The sequence below is a fragment of the Desmodus rotundus genome, chromosome 6 (assembly GCF_022682495.2).
Source record: "Desmodus rotundus isolate HL8 chromosome 6, HLdesRot8A.1, whole genome shotgun sequence".
Classification (NCBI taxonomy): Eukaryota; Metazoa; Chordata; class Mammalia; order Chiroptera; family Phyllostomidae; genus Desmodus; species Desmodus rotundus.
In genome coordinates this window covers 34,960,243-34,974,507 of record NC_071392.1, presented here as the reverse complement: position 1 = coordinate 34,974,507, position 14,265 = coordinate 34,960,243, and the positions used below count along the sequence as shown (strand labels likewise).

Below are 14,265 nucleotides of genomic sequence, written 5' to 3'. Positions count from 1 at the left end.
ATCCCACTTTAAAAACAAATGATTCTATAACCTGAACACATTGATCAATCTTAGATTATTAAGTCAAAGAGATTTTGTGATGCAAAATTAAGTATACAGCATCATTTATAACATATTTTAGAGAAAAAATTTTTATCTGAATCTAAGTAATCCTTTAGCTCTAACATCCATTTTACAGAAAATTCAGAGACTAAAGTAACATGGTAAAGGATGCCGTAAAATAGGAGATGGTGTAATACTCTTGCCTATAGGATTATAGCTTATTCAACAAATGAAAGGTGAGAAAAAAGGTGGCAGGCAAGGAGAACTGTTCCAGAGTCAAGGAATCCCATGAAAGTCAACAACCAAATATATCCTGGTTAAAAAAGCAAACTTTAAAAAGCCAGTCGGATGGTAACTAAAGAAATCTGAATATGGGATAGATATTAGATAATAGTAAAAATTATTATTGATTTTGTTTGGTGAAATAATGGTATTGTGGTTATGTAAGAAGTATCTTTTTTAAGAGATCCACACTGAAGTATTAAGCACTAAGTGTTATGAAAATGCTGTAGTTTCCAATACTTTAGAAAAAATAAATATACTGAAATGTTAACAATCTGTTAAATCTCAGTAATAAGTGTGTCATAAGTATTTCAATGTTCTGTATTTTTCTGGGAAAATGTATACAATAAATATTTTTAACTCCTAAAATTCATGTAAAATCTTCAAGTCTAAGAACATACTCCTAACATCCATTTATATAAACACAGTTCCTTTAAGTATAAAGATAGTACACATATGCGAGAATACAGGTATATTCCTCCTCCAGAAGAGTAAAAAAGGCCTACAATCCTTTATTTTGACATTCATCCCAGCAAAGTTGGCAACCTGAATATGTTCACCTGACATTAAAGCCAAATAAAATTGATACATTTCTATCAATTATTTAGAATGTAAGGGGAAAAAACTGTTTCTAGGCTCTCCATTCCATTCTATTGGTCAACCTACCTATTTTCAAACCATACCACACTGTATTATTATTGAGTCATGATAAGTCCTTATTTTTGGTAGGGGAAGTCTGTCCTCCCTGTTCCTCACGTATGTTTAAAAAGTCAAGTTCCTTTAAAAACCTCTTCAAAATTTTGAATGGAATGAAACTGAATCTATGGATAAATTTGGAGAGAATTAATATCCACAAAGAGCCTATCCCTTCATTTACTCATGTCTTCCTTACTGATGTTCTGAAACGTTTCAAAATTTGTCTTAAAGATCTTGCATGTTTGTGGCAAGTCTAACTCCAGACACTCGGAATCACTAAAACTTACATAAATAGTATCTTCCTTTGACATTCGCTCTACTGCTAGCATAAACAATTGATTTTTGTATATTAATCTTATACCCAGCCAACTTTGCCCAAAGAATCTCCTCTGATTTCTAATTACTGAGTAATAGACTCTTGAGTTATTTTATATAAAAATTTATATGGTCTGCAAATATTTGATATCTGCTATTCCCAAACATCATGCTACCAACTTCATTTTCTTATGCACAGGATAGGATTTCCAGCACAATGTTAGATAAAGAGTAGTAAAAATAAGTATATTTGTACCTCAATTTAAAACAAATTCTTCTAAGATTTCCCATTTGGATATTATTTGCCATAGACTTTTTTTTTAAAGAGACTCTTCATCACATTAAGGAATTTTATTTCTAACCTTAATATAGCACGAAGGCTCCTTTTCTTATTTCAGCTTTACTGAGGTAAAAATGACATACAAAATTATACAATATTTAAAGAATACATCATGGTGATTTGATGTACATACACACCGTGAAAGGATCCTCCCATCTACTAACTAAGATCGCCATCACATTTGTTTATTTATTTATTTACTTATTTATTTATTTTAGGTGAGAACATTTAAGTTTATCTCTTAGCAAATTTCAGTTATACAGCACAGTGTTATCAATTATAGTTACCATATTTTACATTAGATCCTCAGGCCTTATTTACCTTATAGGCGAGAGTTTGTAGCATTTTACCAACCTCTTCCTATTTCCCCCATTCCACCAGCCCCTTGCAGCCACTTTCTGCTGTTTCTGTGATTCACTTAAAAAAAAAAAGATTTCACATACAAATAATAACATGCAGCCTGCAGTATTTGTCTAGCTTATTATACTTAAGCATAATGCCCACAAGGTCCATCCATGTTGTCACATAGCAGGATTTCCTTCTTTCTCTCATGGTTGAATGTTCCATTGCATGTATGTATGTCTATACACACATGACATTATCTTTATGTTCTTTACTTTTTTTTTTTTTACAATTTTATTGAGGAATAATTGACACATGATGAACTGCATATACTTAAAGTTTACAACTTATAAGTATTGACCACCTGTAAAACCATCACTAATCAACAAAATGAACACAACTGGCATGCCCATGGGTTTCCTCCCCTCCTCTGTAATTCCTAGAACTAACTGCCCTGCTCTGCAGCAGCTACCGACCTGCTGTCACTACAGATGAGTCTGCATTTTTGAGAACGTCACAGGAATGGAGTCGTAAAGGAGCTATGCCTATCCACCCGCGTTTAAGTCTTACGTAAGTAAGTAGGAATAAAATGACCAGATCAAATGGCAAAAGCGTGTTTAACTTTTTAAGAAATTGCCAAGATGTTTTCCAAAATATCTGTCTAAGACAAAAGAAGTAGGTAATGAAGGAACTGAGGAACAAAAATATATGACATAAAAAAAAATTGGCAAGTCTTGTGAATAATTTCATTAAATACACATGGATTAAATTCTCCAATTAAAAGACAGCAACTGGAAGGACAAATTAAAAAATGTATTGATCTAACTTCGAGAGACTCATTCATTTTAGGTCAAAAGAGAAATTATTTATGATAACAAAAGAGGGGTTATCTCTGGTGGGAAAAGGGAGAATGGAGCAGGGAATGAAATAACCTGAGAGAACAGAAATGTTCTATGGAGTGGTAATTATATATATATATATATATATATATATATATATATATAAAATAACTCATCAACCTGTATGCTTAAAATGGGTGCATTTTATTTTATGTGGATTATTAAGAGTATTCAATTTTTAAAAATTTAGAGGATGAAACTTCTATGGGGTCTTACAAAAAACCCCAATCTCACTGGAGTAGCATATTGTAGGTACTCAATCAATGTAGAAGAAAAGAAGGAAGTGGGATAGCTGAGTAGATTGTTCTACAGTCACGGCCAGATATCAATATGTATTCTGTATCACCCTAAAGGAATTTACAGTCTAGTTCAGAATATCATATGTAACCTTTGAACCAGTTCATTATCCTTAACAGATCCCACAGGCGCCACAGCAGCCTCCGAATTATGCTGCCTTAGGGGGATCCACTCTCAAATTTTGAATCCTCTTGTCTTCCTTATTCTTCTCCTGGCCCTTCACGGTGGTATTCAAGGACTTAACAGGCTGAATTTCCCCTGGTTTCCCAGCCATGCTCATAGGACACACGGACTTCAGTGCCACAGCCTCTATCTATCCTCTCATATGCTTAGCCTGCAAAACTAAGAACTTAACCTCTGAAAAACCTTAGGCCTTCCAACTCACCAAGGCAGTGAAAATTAAATAATAAAAATAGCAACAGAATACATTTCAGAAGATCGTACATCAATAGTTGGCAAATTAATCAAACAGGAATTACTGAAGGCTCCAAATGAGCAGGAGATAAAGGCTGCATCTAAGCTAGGCTTGCTATGAATATGAAAGATGAACAATTGCCAGCCAGGTGGAGAGACTTAAGCAAAAGAAAAGAAAATGATAATATTACAGAAGAACAGATAAATTCATTTGTCTAGACTCTGGAGTAAAAAATTTACACTTGTCTGAGGTAGTCTGAAAAAAGCCAATCCTCATTTGATAATCACGAAAAGTTGCTGGGTAGACTGAGCAGATATTGTCTCCATTTACAGATGAGACAACTGTAGCATGGAAAGGTTAATACTTGCCCAAGGTCAGGTCATTAAACTACTTAGAAATAGAGAGAATACTGAATGAATTCATTTCTCCTGATTCACAGCTAAATGTTCATTTAATTAGATCCTTCTATTCAGTGTTTTCCTACTTTGCTTAATAAAACTCATTAACCAAACCTCTCACCACAAATATTCTTCTTGAACGTAGTTTTTTTACCTGAAGCACACCTCAACATACACTTTAACATAAACCTTATTCTCTTACCTACAGCCCTGATTGCTGACATAATACATAAGGAGGTTTCTATACTTACAGACCATAGATATTGGACCAAGTTCTTCTGGTGGCTACTAAAAGGGTTGAGTTCCAATAATAACATTTTAAAATATTAACATAGGGTTACATATTACCTAGATAGGTATTAACACTATCCAGTAAAACAGACTTTCTGCTTTCACAGCTTAGCATTATCACCTACAATGCAGGGAAGTGTGTGTCTAAAAGCATTGGTTACAACTATGTTACCGTCCTTCCTCATTACAGGAAATAAGGAAGGTAATTTATCTTTCACTAGAACACAAAACGGGCAACCAGTTTTTTATTTTCTTCAACACAAACATGATTAAATCCTTCCCATAGTCCCTCAACTTTCCAAAGACCCATCTTCCCTTCCTATCACCATAATTCCTTACACTGAGATTTTTTGCAGGAGTATACCCAATCTGTTTCCACTTCAAGTGTATTGTTACCTAGCACAGTACTCACCTTAGCCATATACTGAAATTCTCACTGAGGAAACCAGTGGCATCTCAAACACCCGACTCAAGGCCTATATTTCAAGTCTAAGCCTTTTTGAATTCTTGAGGATTCTAGTGCAGGGTTTCCCACAACTATAGCACTCACTGAGCTCTCCCCTCTGTGCTACGCACTGTACTGACAAAGCTTTCAAAACTCTTTCGTGTAATCCTCACAATATCTGAGAAGTATTCATTACCCCTTTTCAAAGATTAAAACTGAGGCCCAAAATTACCCAAAGCCATATAGTTAATGAAGCCTGTGTGACCCCAGTGTTTGTAATTCTGTGACTTTTGATAGTAAGTTTTGTTCCCAGTTCTCTTCCTAATTCTGTGGCCTCTTCTCCATCTCTCTCACTACTTCCTCACCACTTCTCTTACTTCACATGCTCTCCTAGGCAATCTCATTTCCTTCCAGGACAGCAGCTAAACTCTCTATTTGTGTTTCTCAACCTTTTAACGTTTTCATAAACATAAAAATCTTGTGCTTTTTCTGTACTTTACATTTTGAAAGTAGATTGTTCTTCCCAAATAGAAAGTCTCAGGTAGAGCATATTTGTTCAAACTACACACCTCCTCCTGCCTCTCAGGATGTGACAATCTCTACATCACCCCATGACTGAGAATCAGTGATTGGTCTGTGTGCTGTCTCTCCAGTCAACCAATCTTCCTTCTCTGTTTCCTTCTCCCCGTCTCTCCTTAGTTGCAGACAAATATTACCAACTGTCTTATAAAGACAGTTCCATGATTGTCTCCCCAGGCCCTTCAACTTCAAGCCTCCACAACAAAACTCTCATTTCCCTAATTCAACCTGAACCTTTCTTTGAGTTCTTCAATTTGGCTAAAGGTATCACAATCCATCCTCGTCTATGCTTTCTGGTGCATATTTTTGTAAGAGTGTTATTGGCATTAATTTCCCTGAATTACTAGGTAAAAAAATCAACCATTGAACAATGAGTACCCAATATGGCTAGGAATTAAGAAATGCAAAGTAATACAAAATTAAATCCTGTTCTTCCTTGAGTTTATAAGCAGAAACATACCCAAACCAATTTTTTGTGTTTTCCCATTTACAAAACAAAATTAATATACTTTACAAACCATATTAACTTAATCCGTACTATAATCCCATTATCATGCCCATTTTATAAACGAAAAAACTGAGGCTCAAAATGATTAGATAATTTAACCACAGTCTTACAGGCTGGTAAGTGGTCGGTCCAGACCCAAAACCCCCGACTTGAGATTCAAGTTCCACTCTTTCTATTACTGTTGAATAAACTTCTACACAATGAAACAGGTCTGTGCAAAACAGAGGTCAACAGTGAAACACACACAGTCAAGTGCAAAAGGTGCGCTCCAGGCGGGGGGCCTCCTGGCCCCCAGCCCGCCGCCTCTCTCACCTTAGCAGGTCCCTCTGCGGCCTGTGTTCGGCCAGTAGGGTCCGCGGTGATCGCGGGAAAACCTCGCTCTGACACTCCCGGAGAGTAGAGCGCGGGTTGTCGCCGCCTCCCGGTCCGGCCCGAAACTGAGTCCGGGCTCAGTGCAGCCGCTAAGCCTCCAGACTACTGGACAGCCGGCCGGACAGAAATCAGCGTACCTGGTGGAGAAGGCAGCTGGACGACAGGCGATCCCTGCAAACCGAGAAGGCGGGAATGACACTGGTGGAGGGCTCGGCCGGCCTCCGGCGCTAACTGCATCCGCTACCTGTGGTCCACAGCGAGGCGCAAAGACTCTTCGGGGGAGCGCAGGGACGCCGAATAACGAGTGGAAGAGCGGGAACCAGAGGCAGAGGGCATCGCGGCTGGGAGGGGCGGGGGCGGGACGGGGGCGGAGACAGGGCTGGTGGGGCGGGGCGCGCGGCTTGAGGGGGCGGAGCATGAGGCGGGGCGTGCAGTGCGAGGAGCAGGCACGCGGGGGCGAGCGCGAGGCGGGGTGCGGCGTGAGAGGGGGCGGGGCGCGCGTATCGGCGCCGCGGCCGCGTGACGCGTTTTCAAATCTTCAACCGCCGCAGCCCACTCGTTTGTGCTTTCCCTCTTCCTCCTCTGCGCCGTGAACCCGGCCCCGGCCCCGGAAACCCGGCGAGCGGAGGCGGTATCTCTGCCGCGTGGGTGTGGTAGTCTGCGGAACGGCGACTGGCGGACCCACGGGCCTCGAGGAGCCGCGTTTCGTCGGCCCCCCGACGCGACACCGTTCCCGAGCCAGCATGTAGGGCTCCGGCGGCTGCCATGAACTCCGGAGCCATGCGGATCCACAGCAAAGGACATTTCCAGGGTATGAGGCCCCTCCCCCGCCTGCAGTCCCTTTAATCCTTTCCTGCCGCCCGGGTTCCCCCGTTGGTTCTTTGGAGAGCTGCCTCGGGGCCCCGCGCCGTTCCCGGCCGTGCGTCCCTCCCCGTGGCCTGAGGGGAAGGCTCGCCCGTTCAGGGTTCTGCCTCCGAAAGGGACGGGATCTCGGCCCGGCCTTCGCGCTCCCCCGCCGCCGGCGCGGCCGCCCAGTGCCCGGGGGGCGGCGGGCTGCGCGGCCGGAGAACAACGTGCGGCCCCGGGACTCGCCGGGGCTCCCGGCGCCCGTGCGAGCCGGTCCTCGGAGAGCGGGGCGCTCGCGGCGCCTGGCTTCGGGGTTAGAGCGGGTGGTGGTCGGGGGGACTTGGATCTTATTCTTTCACGTTCTTCACTCACAAAGTTGAAAATATTTGTATGGCATACACGCCCTTGATGTTTTCATATAAACAAACAACAGCAAATTTCCGTTTTCAGCCTTTTTTAATCCGCATTTACGTGTGAGTATATGATACATACACAAAGTAACTTCCAGTTTGTGCACAGATTGTGTTCAAAAAGTTAATTTTTAAAGCAGCTTGGATCTCAGGTCTGCTCTTAAAGGAAACAAAACGAGTGGTGACTGGATTCCTCAAACGGCCCATTCAGTTCTTGACAGACAGACACCCTTCCTGCAACCGAACCTCGAGCAGCGAGCGAGGCGTCGGTGCGGACCGGGCCTCCCGGGGACGCAGGTTCCCGCACTGCTCGGTGTTCGGCAGAACGACGACGCTCCTCGAGGGTTTGTGCAGGAACTCGTTTATGCTCCTTACAGGCTAAGGAGCGAAACCTTTTCAGTGAGGTTCTGTGTTGTTCCCACCTTAACACATGAAGCAGAAGCACGCGACCGTTTCCTTCAGACTCCGCTGTTGGCTGTGAACAGTAGTTACTTTACGATATAGTATCTGTTAAAACACATAGGGTGTTCTGCCTTTATCCCAAGGGGTAGGTACCACAAAGAAATGTGACATGTTGTTGGGATAAAAATTGTCCACTCTGTAGTGTGATTATTGTATAAAGAACTATTTTTAAAACAGTAGAAGTTTTCTGTCTGCAAAAACATCTAATTCTAAATTTTTAAACAATAGGTGGAATCCAACTCAAAAATGAAAAAAACAGGCCATCTTTGAAACCTCTGAAAACCGATAATAAACCAGAAAAGGCCAAATATAAGCCACTTTGGGGAAAGGTATTTTACATTGACTTACCTTCTGTCACCGTATCTGAAAAACTGCAAAAGGACATTAAGGATCTGGGAGGGGTAAGTCAAAATCATAACTGACAAAAAAGGAGAAATTTGTAACTAGTATTTTTTAATATGTTATTCATTTAAATTTTTCATTTTGGAAAACATAACCTTGTAAGCACCAAGCTCAACATTTTTATCAGCTGTGTATCATTAAGGGAAAACCATCTGTTTTAACCTTTTACAGCATGACAAAACTTGAAGGTTTCTGTGATTATTAGTTTAGTGTAAAGTTCACAAAGTATGAGAAGTGAGACTCCCTTGTCCTGGTGGAACTGCTAATTGCCTTCTCATTGTAATGTTCGGATGTCGTCCAGATAGCAGGAGCTCCTTGCTTATGATTATTGGGGAGCTACATAAATTTGTCTAGATTAGTGTAACATGAAGAATGTTACTAACAGAACAAGTAAAACCTAAGAATTAAAATTGTGCTTGAGTGATAAGATTCTCAACAGCATGAATGTCATTAAGTGAACAGAATTTGGAAAGCCTCCTTTCCTTACCTTATTATACATTGAGTAAATGATTAGGAAATCAGAAAATTTGAGTAAAACTCTAAGGTTTTCTTAGCATTAGGGTTAATATTAGGTAAATTTTAGCAAGTAAGGCTAAGATTTTATTAATTCATTCCCTAATTCTTCCTGTTAGAAAGGTTTCTGCTGCACTTTGAGTTTAAGATTAACATCTTGAACAGATCCTATTATTTCTGGAATAGAAATTAGCAGAACAAGTAACAAGTTTCTTAGGATTGTTTATTGTTGCGATATTTTATTTACCTATCTTTGAATAGCTATTCTACTCTTTTGCTATTCATTTTCTTAAAACATTGTAACACATTTTGTCATAGTAGTAGCACATATCATAATAACATGTGACTATTCCTAAAAGTCAGGTTTTATGGTCTATATTGACTATAACACCTCTCAAGAGTGTCTTAATTTGTTAAGGACCTTAGACGTTGAGTAAAGACCCTTTCATTTTAAAAGTTAAGTGCATAAGGGTCAGGAGAAGGTAAATGTCTGGTCCAGGGTAAGATTAGCCTAATTCTCAGACTAACATGCTGCTGCACCATTCTGTTCCTCTAGCAATTAACCAGTTACAGAGAGCAGCTTTCTCATATATGGTGCATTTCCAATGAACCCTTCCGATTTAAATCAGTGATTTTAGATTTGTGTATTTAGCAGTGGAATACTTCAGACAAAATCATATTCAGAAGTTCAATGTGTAAAGCCAATAAAAAGGACTAGTTATAACAGCAGTATAGAAGCTAGTGCAAGGGACTGCTTGCCCTGTTCCCCTTTTCCTTTGTTCTCTCCACCCCATCAGTTCCTGAGGCACTTACAGGGAACGAAAAAAATGTTTAATCCTCACCTGAGGATATGTTTACTAATTTGAGAGAGAAAGAAACAGCAATGAGCTAGGTAAACATCAGTCAGTTGGCTTCCACCCATACTTGCCACTGGACAGGGGATCAGACCCACAACCTAAGTGTGTGCCCTGACTGAGGATGAAATCTGCAACCTTTTGGTGTAGGGGACGATACTGTAGACAACTGAGTCACCCGGCCAGGGCAACAGAGTTTGAATTAACTTATGCATTAGATAATAGAGACTTTTGGTTTTATACATTTAAAATCTTTATCCTAAAAGGGTTTGAAGTAGACCAGTAAAATGAGGTGCATATTTTAAGGGCATAAGTTTCCAAATTTTTCCCCACGCTGTTGATTTTCAACTAAATTTTATTTGTTAACTTTATTCCTTAATTTCTGTTTGAAAAAAAATTTAATCAAATTCTGATCTCCCCACATACTACTTTTCCAATAATGCGGTGATGTCCTGATTTCTCTGTAGCACATTATCATTTTTATCACTAAAAATGACTATGGTATGAAGATCTCCTAGTAAACTATAAAGGAGTTTGACCTCTAGACACTAATTTAAGAGTTTTAGGATTGACCTTTAAATACTAATTGGTTTAATAGGTACTCCTTGAAAAAATTGTGCTTATTAGTTAAATTTTTATGATTACTTAGCTCTTTTTATAATTTATCTTGCTTGAGATTATTACCATCTTTGTCCTTTTCTATCCAGAGAGTGCATTTCTGACAAATTCAACCACCAAGAGCACAGCAATGAAGTCTGACATAATAGGGAAATATCTTTAACTGTGGCAAGGAAAGTAGCTGTTATGAAACTGTCTAAAAAGGACATGGAACCAGCCACGTTTAGGTCTATGTCTAAACAGTTTGGACTAAAATAAGGCAGTTGGAAAAGAATAGAGATATAAGGGCAGATATCTTGCCATAACATGAACTTGAAGACAGAGTTACTTGTTTGATGTTCATTGTGACATTGAGTCATCTGAAAATAACAATAGCTAATAATTTGAAGACCATGATAAAACTAAGCACTACAGGGCATAGTATTAAGTGTTATGTTGTAGTCAAAAATGAATCTGATGTCCATCTGCCTTCAGCTAGGTAGAGATGGCATGGGTACAATTAATTTTAATACAACATAGAATGTCAGGAAGAGGGAAGCGTGACGTCCAACTGAGGAATCTTGCAGGCCAGTTTGCAGACACAGTTTGAACTCAGCTTTGAAGAATGAGTATGATTTGGATATGAGAATTCATTCAAAAATTATTCCACCAGCATCTCCCATATACCAGCACTCTTTTAGATGCTGGGATGTAAAAATAAGAGGTGCTCTAGTCCTATAGGAATTCTTATTCTGTGGGAACATTAGTCTCAAATAAATAATTTAAAGTATAACATTATGAGTACTTTAACAGAAATTATGTAGAAATTGCCATTAGGATATAGAGATGGAAGTGATTGACTCTGCCTTTAGAAATTACACCAGAGGTACAGTTTGAGTCAAATCTTGAAAGCCTACTAATATACCAGGCTGAATAAACAAACTAAGTACAGGAAAGAGCATCTTCAAAATGTATGTATGTGTGCCTTCTTCAAGCAACTGCTAAAATTACAATACGGCTTGAGTTTGGGAATTGGAGGAAATGACAACAAACAATGTTATTTGGGGATCAAATTGTAAATGAATTTTATTCACTACTAAAGAATTGTAACTCAAGCTACAGGAAGTGGAAAACCAAAGGAAATGTGTAGTACTAGTATAAGGGCAGACATATATAAGACCATTGCAATAGAGATCAGAAATCAGCCCTCACATAAAGGGTCAATTGATTTTCAGCAAGATTGCCAAGACCATTTAGTGGGGAAAGGACAATCTTTTCAACAACTGATGCTAGGAAAACTGGATATCCACATGCAAAAGAATAAAGTTATACGCTTACCATATATCATACACTAAAATTAATTAAAAATGGATCAAGATCTAAGCATGAGACCTAAAACTGTTAGAGGAATGTATAGGGAAAAATCTTTATGACATTGAATTTGGTGTTGATTCCTTGGATATGACATTGAAAACACAGGCAAAAAAAATTGAAAAAATAGATAAATTGGACTTTGTAAAAATGAAAAGGTTTTGTTCACCAAAGAGCACTATCAAGAAGGTGAAAAGACAACCCACTGAATAGAGAAAAAAATTTTGGAAATCATTTATCTGATAAGGGATCGGTATGCAAAATATATGAAGAACTCATACAACTCAACAACAAACATCAGCCTGATTAAAAAATGAGGGAAGGACTTGAATAGACATTTCTCCAAAGAACTACGAATGTAAACATGAAAAGATACCCAGCATCACTAATCATTAGGGAAATACAAATCAAAACCACATGCAATACTATCTCACTTCCATTAGGATGGTCACTATCAAAAAGTAAGTGTTAGTGAGGATGTAGGGAAACTGGAATCCTTTGTACTGTTGGTGGGATTATAAATTGGTACAACTGCTATGGTAAATAGTATGAGCGTTCCTCAAAAAATTAAAAATAGAATTACCATATAACCAAGCCATTCCACTTCTGTGTACATACCTAGGGGAATTGAAAACAGAGGCATGAAGATATATTCTTGTAAGGGAGGACCCCCCAAAACTGGAATTTATTTATAAAAAAATTGTGTGTTTATTTTTACTTAAGTCACCTTCAAAGCACTCTCCATTTGATGCAATACACCTATTGAGAACGTTTTTTTTCTACTGCTCAGAACAGTTTTTGAACTTGTCGATTTTGATGCCTTTTAGTGCTTTCGCTGTTTTTGTTTCACCTCTTCCACATTGGCAAACCATTTCCCTTTGAAGATTTTTTTCATCTGGGGAAACAAAGTCACTCAGGGTGAAATTGGGTGACTAGGGAGGGTGGGACTTGGGGAGTCATGCCATTTTTGGTCAAAAACTGCTGTGGGTGGATGTGCTTGTAAATCACCCATGAAATGGGCTAATGCATTGACAGAGTCTTCAAAAAAAAAAAAATCACAGAAGCTGAATTCAGCCTCTCACAATAATGCCATCTGGTAACACTGATACAGATGGATTCCTAGAACACTCACTTAGTGGGGGAAGCCTATGCTACAAGATGCCTGTTAGCCAAAAGGTGGGAACAACTTAAATGTTGACAGATGAATGAATAAACAAAATGTATATACATAAAATGGAATATCATTCAACCTTTAAAAGGAATAAAATTCTTACCCATGCTAAAATGTTGCTAAGTGAAATAAGCCAGAAACAAAAGGGCAAAAACAGGATTCCACTTATATGAGATACCAAGAATAGTCAAATTCATAGAAACAGAAAGTAAGATAGATGTTCAAAAGGACTGGGGAGAATGGGGAGTTACTGTTTAATGTAAATAGAGTTTCAGCTAGGAATGGTGAAAAAGTTCTGGAAGTAGATAGTGGTGATGGTTACACAACATTACGAATGTACTTAGTGCTACTGAATTATACACCTAAAAATGGATAAAATGGTAAATTTTACATATTTTATCACAGTTTTTAAAAATGTGTAGGAGATTAGGCTTCTCTTGAGAAATTGGAAACTGGCAGTGCCAGGGCTACGGATTTATAAAATGAAAGCATTTGAAGTGTAAATTGTTCATATATATTCCTGCTGGCCCTTGTAGCCACTTGAGTGTGTGATCCTTGGAATAAATAAATGGGGATACTTACTTTATTTACTTTTTAATGAAAATGTTGCTCAGGTAACAAAAAAAGGGGTGGGAAGAGTAGTGATTTGCATTTAACCTGGGAGCCACTAACCTGGGGCCCCTGCAGCACATTCTGCTTAATGCTTACATGAAATTAACTCATCTATGACACATTGTTTCATTTTTTAAATTATATTTATATTATAAGATCCTATGGAAATTAGATATAGCTCTTTAAAATATTTTAGAAGTCTTTAGTGTTTATTTCTACTTTTTAAAATTTTCCTGTTCTTGGAATGGGAGTGATCTTTGATAATACTGACTTTGGTACATGTGTTTATAAATTCAGGCATTTAAGTAGTGGTTTTCAAACATTTTAGTAGGGAAATTCCCTTCAAAGCAAATTACACTCTTAAGGGTAAGGGTTTCCTCCTTCCCATTAGTTTAAGTCCTATGGGACGATGTTATAACTATGAAAATTGAACTGATGCCTAGTAGGAAGCCATTAGCCTCATGTGGTTATTTAAATTTAAAATTTCAGTTGCTTAGTCATATTAGTTACATTTCAGATACTCAGTAGCCACATGTGGCAAGTTGCTACCATGTTGCACAATGCTGATAAAGAACATTTGCATCATTCAGTAAATTTCGAGCATGGACTTCTATTAGAATACCTGTTTTCAAATTCTGTTATTTACTACTGGTGTAATCTCAAGCAAGTCACTTAACTCCTCTTCAGTTTTCTTCTCCACAAAACGTGGGTAATATTAGTACCATGGGGTTGTTATGTGGATTAAACTAATGAGGATATACATAAAGTACTTAAAACAGTATCTGGTACCTCCTGTTGTGTTCTTA

At 38.6% G+C, this 14,265-nt stretch overlaps 2 protein-coding genes across 4 annotated transcripts in view; one reads left to right on the top strand and one right to left on the bottom strand.

Moving 5' to 3' along the window:
- SLC25A40 (solute carrier family 25 member 40) overlaps positions 1 to 6,570 on the bottom strand; it is a 35,048-nt gene extending 28,478 nt beyond the window's left edge. The window contains exon 1 of one of the 2 annotated variants that reach the window (XM_024559143.3): positions 6,359 to 6,570. The gene's annotated coding sequence lies outside the window, so the exon portion shown is untranslated. Of the gene's footprint in view, positions 1 to 6,161; positions 6,258 to 6,358 lie in introns of those variants that run through there. The other variant, XM_053926980.1, reaches the window with a different exon arrangement.
- A 62-nt stretch (positions 6,571 to 6,632) lies between these two features.
- Positions 6,633 to 14,265, top strand: part of DBF4 (DBF4-CDC7 kinase regulatory subunit) — a 29,533-nt gene continuing 21,900 nt past the window's right edge. For both annotated transcript variants that reach the window (XM_053927127.2, XM_024557647.4), the window contains exons 1-2: positions 6,633 to 7,032; positions 8,168 to 8,340. In XM_053927127.2, coding sequence (XP_053783102.1) covers positions 6,987 to 7,032; positions 8,168 to 8,340 — 219 coding nt within the window. In that variant the 5' untranslated portion in view covers positions 6,633 to 6,986. The remainder of the gene's footprint in view (positions 7,033 to 8,167; positions 8,341 to 14,265) is intronic.